Below are 7,072 nucleotides of genomic sequence, written 5' to 3' on the forward strand. Positions count from 1 at the left end.
AAGAAATGGTGGGCCTTGAAAATGACTTCAGGTTTTCTCACTGTGCAGAATATAGTCAAACACTGCTGCAGTTTAATATTTTACCCTTTGTTCTCCCTGCGTGATCTACAATAATAATCTGCTTCGTGTTGATATTTATTATTGCTGTGTTGCTGACTATAACCTGAAAGAGAAGTTGGGGTGCTTCACTGGCTATAAAAAGTTTAGCTACATCAGAGAGCAGGTATAATTACACAAGTTTATTCTATATATATAAAATGCTAAGTTGACTCGCACACGTGCGATACATGTAAAGCTCTCACTGGCTCCAATCACACGTGTGTGTTTCAATCTGTCATTGTCGATCGTGAATTTGGTTGACACTTCTATTATAGAGAAAGGGCAAATAACAATATTAAAATATTTCTTCTAATTAATTTCCTTTCAATGTGTACAAATCTGTGCACCGGGCCACTATAGATTAGAAAAATAGGCTGGTGTCATAACTGGGAAAGAGGGAATTCACTCATTCACTCATGCATTCACTCAGTAAACAGCTATAAAGCTCCTAGATGTACCATGTACTGGACTAGGAGTGGGACACCCAGTGGAGTATAGAGCAGACTTGGAGCTTATGAGATGACTTCATAATTATAATGCAGAGATGATATGAAAGGAAAGGACACCCTATATAAGAATGGAGGGAACATGGGGGAGGAGCATTGGCTGGGAAGGTTTTACTGAGAAAGTGGCATTGAAGCTGAGGCCTGAAGGATGGTGTAATTTAGCAAGAAATGCAGAAGGAGAAAGACACTGTAAGCAGAGGGACTGTCATGTGCAAAGGGGCAGAGGGAGAGAGGAGCTGCTCGAGAGTTCAGGTTATTGAAAGGATTCCTGTGTCAAATGAAAGTGAGACCCTGGGTTGCATCCATCTCAGAATCTGGCCATGGTCCCTAACACACACCATGCTGCCCCACACAGCTGTACCTCTGTCCAGGTGAGTCCTCTACCCTCATGCCTCCGCCCCTTCCAGATTCCCTGCAAACTCCCACTCCTCTTCCACGATTCTGCTCAGATATCGCTTCCCCTCTCCTGCCCAGCTCTTTGCCCCCATTACCCAGCATGCTATGCAGTCCCATTAACGTTAACCTCGCTTGCATCATAACATTTGTATATTTGGTCTCTCCAACTGTCAAGCCTATATCTGTTTCCTTGTAACTTCACAAGGATCCATCGAGGGAGATTTGAGTGTCCAGAAGGAGTAAGTTTCCTAAGATCACAAAGGAGAGAGCTCAAGTCCAGTTTCAACTCAAGCCAGTCTGCTTTCCAACCCTGTCCTTCCATTGCCCAAGGCTGTTGCCATGACTGTGTGATAGGAACCGACAGTTCAGAGTTTGGGTCTTAATTCTCTCCAAAGGGCTTGAGCTTTTTCTACCCTACTAGGGTGTTGGCCACCCTGAGATGCTACAGACCAAGTCAAATTGTGAAAGTAGGAAGCTGAAAAGTTTAAGCCAGTCCCAAAACATCCCAGAGACCCACACTGCCAACCTTACATATCTTAAATCTGGACAGTGGGATGGATGGCTGGTTGGAGAGAGAAATACTTTCATTTTTTTTTACTCCATATTTATCCATATTGTTTGAATTTTTCCAGTTCACACAATTAATTTTATACATTTTGAAGTAACAATTATCTAAAATAAATTAAACACCACAGTTCTATCAGAAGAAATAGTGACTCTAACATAAATCATGGAAGATTTTTACTTCATGTAAAATAAAAAGCAAATTCAGATGGATGAGGAGAGCATAAAATGATGTTTGGTACTGGGCCTTGCCATGGCAACTACTGATGGGGACAGGAAATTAAACGATAGCACAATAGTGATGGATTGAGATAAAAGGTCAACTGTTATAATGTGGCAAACCAAAGCTGCTCACCAGAAATTGCCCCCTGACAAAACTATGCCTTCCTGGTGGGTTGTAAAATTTTAGATTTGTTTAGATTTGCCCAGCCCGTGTATCTGGAAGAATTCTTGCCTCACTGGAAGACTTTTAGGCCAATGAATATGGAAATCTGTCTCCAGGTGACCATCAAAAGGCTGTCCCTAGAGCATTTTATGTCCCACCACCCCTGGGGAATCACGCACGCCTGGACAGGTCACCCATGCAATCCATTCTCCTTCCCAATTACTTTTCTCAAGAATTATTAGATCTCACACCATTCCAGTCGACAGGGATGATTTCTCAAACCTGTTGTTCAGGTTGGAGTTGGGTACCCACAGACCACAGGTGTGTGAGCACTGGGAAACACAGCAGCTATGGAAACTCCCCCGAGCCCTAACCGGTTTGGCTCAGTGGATAGAGCGTTGGCCTGCGGACTGAAGGGTCCCAGGTTCGATTCCGGTCACAGCATGTGCCTTGGTTGCGGGCACAGCATGTGCCTTGGTTGCGGGCACATCCCCAATAGGGGTTGTGCAGGAGGCAGCTGATCAATGTTTCTCTCTCATCGATGTTTCTAACTCTCTATTCCTCTCCCTTCCTCTCTGTAAAAAAAATCAATAAAATATCTTTTTTTAAAAAAGAAAGAAACTCCCCTGAGAGACTCAATGTGTGTCTTCACAACCCCATTGCCACTGAAAGAGTGTGATTTGCCAAAACCAAAAACTGCCTCCATCCCACCTTGGAATATTTCTTCTATAAAATACAAAATGCCTGTGAAACAAAGTTAAAATTCTATAGAGCAGGGGTCTGCAATGTTTTTCCATAAAGGGCCAGATGGCCAATATTTGAGGCTTGGCAGGTCATATGGTCTCTGTTGAAACTACTCACGTCTGCGGTTTACAGAGAAAACGCCCACAGAGGAGTAGTAACCAAATGAACAGGGCTGTGTTCCAGTAAAACTTTATCTACAAAAACAGGTGGCAGTAGTTTGCAGGCCCTACCTATGGAACATGAAGTATTGTGCTTTCAATTCTATATATAAAGCCCCTTATTAGATCAACAGGAAAAACCCCTGCAAGGCTAACCTTGGTCTGAATACTATGGGCGGCCTCCTCTCTGAGAAGCAACCTACTGACAGCGTTTGGAGACTGTGTGTGTGGGTGGAGTGAGAAAGGACTGCATACTTTTCCAATGGTGAAATAAGGAATAACAAGTATGGTTTATATTATTCTTTAAAATGAAAATAAAGGAGAGGTGTTAAGTAGCATAATTTTGGGTTTTCCTACCATCCCAGGTCAAAGGCTGATTAACCCAACAAGCTTGGTAATCATGAAATGAGATCTGAATAGCCATCAACGCCACAAGGACATCCTAAACAGAATGAAACTGATTTTAGCAAAAGTCTGCAGTTACTGACTAACTGTAATATACAATTTCATAAACCAAATAGGCATGTTTTTCTGTATTTCCAACACAGAAGCCAAGAGGAACCCCATGTGCTCCTAGAAGACAATGCAGGTGGATTCATAACTAGCCTCAGCATGGAACAGGGCCTTTCTAAGAGTGAGGAGAGAGAAGTGTATTTTATAAGGAAATAACATGTATATCTTTTCTTTGTTGTGTCAGAAAGAATAGTCAACTCTTGAATAAAAGGCTCTTCTCGCTTCTGGAGGTGTGGCCAGGTTCCAAGAGCTTAAGGTGGAGACAGGCTTGAAAGCTGGTGTAAAATACGATAGAATACACAGAATTGAAGGAAATAAACCTTAAAAAGCAGATGTGGGAGAGAGGAGCTAGCCACCAGACCAGCCAGGCAGGTAATACTGGACTTCCTAACTTGTGCTGTGACATCCTCTCCTCAAAACAATCCTAACTCCCAGATCAAATCTAAAAATATTTTCTACTGTTCCCAAACGGTCTCCTTCCTTTTTTGAGCTATTAAGGTTCTCCTGATTAGTGATTCATCTGGGCTACCCATTTTCCTCTTTTAGAAAAGCAGATAAATCTCAGAAGTTAGGGGAGAGGGTATTATAATTTAAAAAAAATATATATTTTATTGATTTTTTACAGATTGGAAGGGAGAGGGATAGAGAGTTAGAAACATTGATGAGAGAGAAACATCGATCAGCTGCCTCCTGCACACTCCCCACTGGGGATGTGCCCGCAACCAAGGTACATGCCCTTGACCGGAATTGAACCCGGGACCCTTGAGTCTGCAGGCCGATGCTCTATTCACTGAGCCAAACTGGTTAGGGCACTAATTTAAATATTAATGTGAATTATCCAGTTGAATTGCATTCCTATTAACCTAGAGCTATCTACCTTCAACTATTCACTCCCCTCCCCAAAGCCTTCACCAACTGGAGATTTGATTAGAATGGGAAAGAGGGAAAATCACTGATACTTGAGTACAGCATTCTTGGCAGGCTGAGGTATCCCTCGGTGCCCAGTCACAGAAAATGCCCTGATCTTTCTCCCCTGTCAACAATTGGAGATGTTTTTCAACTCCTCGTTCACTCTACCTGTTTACCTGAAGAGGACTTTGCAGAAATACTACCACCATGACTTCCCATCAAAATGCTACCTGCAGAATGGCATGAAAAGAATAAAATACCTAGAATTAAATTTAATAAAGAAGTGCAAAAATATTCTCTGAAAACTACAAAACATTGTTGAAAGAAATTAAAGATCTAAATAAGTCCTGGCCAGTGTGGCTCAGTTGGTTGCAGAATCATCCCGTAAACCAAAAGGCTGTGTGTTCCATTCCCAATCAGTGCCTATACCTAGGTTGTGGGTTCATTCCTGGTGGGGGTGCTTAAAAGAGGCAACCAGTAGATGTTTCTCCTCTCTCCTCCTCCTCCTGCTCCTCCTTTCTCTTTCTCTCTCTCTCTCTCTCTCTCTCTCTCTCTCTCTCTCTCTCTCTCCCCCACCCCCATCCTCTTTCTCTAAAAATAAATAAACATATCCTCTGGTGAGGATTTTTTTTTAAAAAAAAAAAAAGCTATTAAAGATCTAAATAAATGGAAAAAGATCCCATGTTCATGGATTAGAAGACTTTGTTGAGATGGCAATTCTCCCTAAACTGATCTACAGACTTGATGCAATCTCTATCAGAATCCCAGCTGACCTCTTTGTACAAACTGACAAGCTGATTCTAAAATTCATCTCTACCTAAAAGCAACTCAGAATAGCCAAAACAATCCTGAAAATGAAGAACAAAGTAGGAGGACTCCCACTTCCTGATTTCAAAACTTACTATAAAGCAACAATACTCAAGACAGTGTGCAACTGGCATGAGGATAAGCAAGTAGATCAATAGAATAGAATTGAGAGTCTAGAAATAAGCCCATATCTCTATGGGCAACTGATTTTCAACACAGGTGCCAAAACCATTCAATGGGAAAAGAATCGTTTTTTCAATAAATGGTGCTGGGATAAGTGGATAGCCACATGCAAAAGAATGAAGTTGGACCCCTACCTTATACCATATATGTAAAAGTTAACTCAAAATGGATCGAACACCTAAACATAAAAACAAAAACTGTGAAACTCTTAGAAGAATACAGGCCTTTGTATTTAGCAAACAATTCTTAGATATAACACCAAAGGCATGAGCAAAAAAAGAAAAAAAATAGACTTCATGAAAATTAAAAATTTCGTGTTTCAAAGGATACCATCAAGAATGTGAAAAGACAATGCACAGAATGGGAGTAGATATTTGCAGATCATATATCTGATAAGGGACTTGTATCTAGAATATAGAAAGAACTCTTACAACTCAATAATAAAAAGACTTAAGGACCTACTAATGTATAATATGGTGACTATAGTTAATAATACTGTACTGTAAAACTGAAATTTTCTAAGAGAGTAGAACCTAAATTTTCTCACTAAAAACAAAGAAAAAGGCAAATAAGCAGGGTAATGTATGTGTTAATCTGATGGGGGAATCCTTTCACAATGTATACATATACCAAATCATCACATTGTACATTTTGCCAGTTACACCTCAATCAAGCTGTAATAGGCAGTTAGACATGAGCAGAGCAAGGACGAGGGCCAGGTACAGAAGGTCACCAGGGCAGAAGCCCTGGATGCCTAGCAAGGGGCAAAACTGGGAAAACAAGAACCTCGCCTCTAGCACATTGCTGGTCATGCGGTTTAGACCCCCTGACCTTTACCTCCCTAAGGATAATATCTAGACCTCAGTTGTATTTCAGCTCCAGGCCCGGGAAAGCAGCAAAACCAGACAAGTGACACTGTGGCTGCCTCAGGACCAGCTGCATTGACTAATGGCACCCCCATCCCTCACCACCCTGGTGCTGACCAATCAGCGGAGACCATGACTCTGAGAGCACAGCAGAAAAGCTGATGAATATTCTATTGAGACCCTTTGCTGAGACCTTCCTGTAAGATTTCCACCTGCAAGAGAGAGAAATGCCCTCAATGCAAAGGACCCAGTGTGCATTCTCCCTCAGCGGAGCACGCCCATGCCATTCCCTTCCCCCTAGTCTTCCCTCTAAGAGACCACAGGAGACGTGCAACCAGGGGAGCAATGGGCAGCAGCAGCTCATCCCAGACTAACCCCCTGAAGCTGTCTCCAAGGCTCTTTTTCTCTGACTTCCCAGTGAGAACCCCCTGATGTCTCCAAGGCTCTTTTTCTCTGACTTCCCAGTGAGCCAAAGCAGCCCAGCCTAGGCTCTCCTGTTGCTTCTTCTATGCTGCTACTAGTTTCACTGTCCTAAGTGTATTCTTATTGCAGCCAATAAATTCTTGCTTGCTTTGCTGCACTTTGTCTCTTGATTGAAATATTTCCTTCAAGAAGACAAGAACCAGAGAAACCAAGATGGCGGCATAGGTAAACACCGGAGATTGCTGCCTCGCACAACCACTTCAAGAATACAACTAAAAGACGGAATGGACATCTTCCAGAACCACAGGAAGGCTGGCTGAGTGGAAATTCTACAACTAGAAGGAAAGAGAAAAGCATACCGAGACTCAGAGGAGGTGCGGTGCGGAAGTAAAGTACAGAGTACGGAGGCGCACGCTGAGAGGGCTGGTGGCTGAGGACATGGTTGTCTTTTTCAAATCGGGAGGGAGTCTCAAGCTCCCGACTGCTCTGAACTCCAGTTCCGGGCGAGTCTCTGGGGAC

General features: G+C 42.5%; 1 protein-coding gene across 4 annotated transcripts in view; it reads right to left on the reverse strand.

The window, feature by feature from the left end:
- SNX10 (sorting nexin 10) overlaps positions 1–7,072 on the reverse strand; it is a 60,845-nt gene that overhangs the window by 34,391 nt on the left and 19,382 nt on the right. The window contains exon 1 of one of the 4 annotated variants that reach the window (XM_014537016.1): positions 4,451–4,530. The exons of 2 other annotated variants lie outside the window; for them this stretch is intronic. In XM_014537016.1, coding sequence (XP_014392502.1) covers positions 4,451–4,483 — 33 coding nt within the window. In that variant the 5' untranslated portion in view covers positions 4,484–4,530. Of the gene's footprint in view, positions 1–4,450; positions 4,531–7,072 lie in introns of those variants that run through there. One more of the 4 variants, XM_014537019.1, reaches the window with a different exon arrangement.

This window comes from Myotis brandtii, unplaced genomic scaffold, assembly GCF_000412655.1.
Source record: "Myotis brandtii unplaced genomic scaffold, ASM41265v1 scaffold17, whole genome shotgun sequence".
NCBI classification, from domain to species: Eukaryota; Metazoa; Chordata; class Mammalia; order Chiroptera; family Vespertilionidae; genus Myotis; species Myotis brandtii.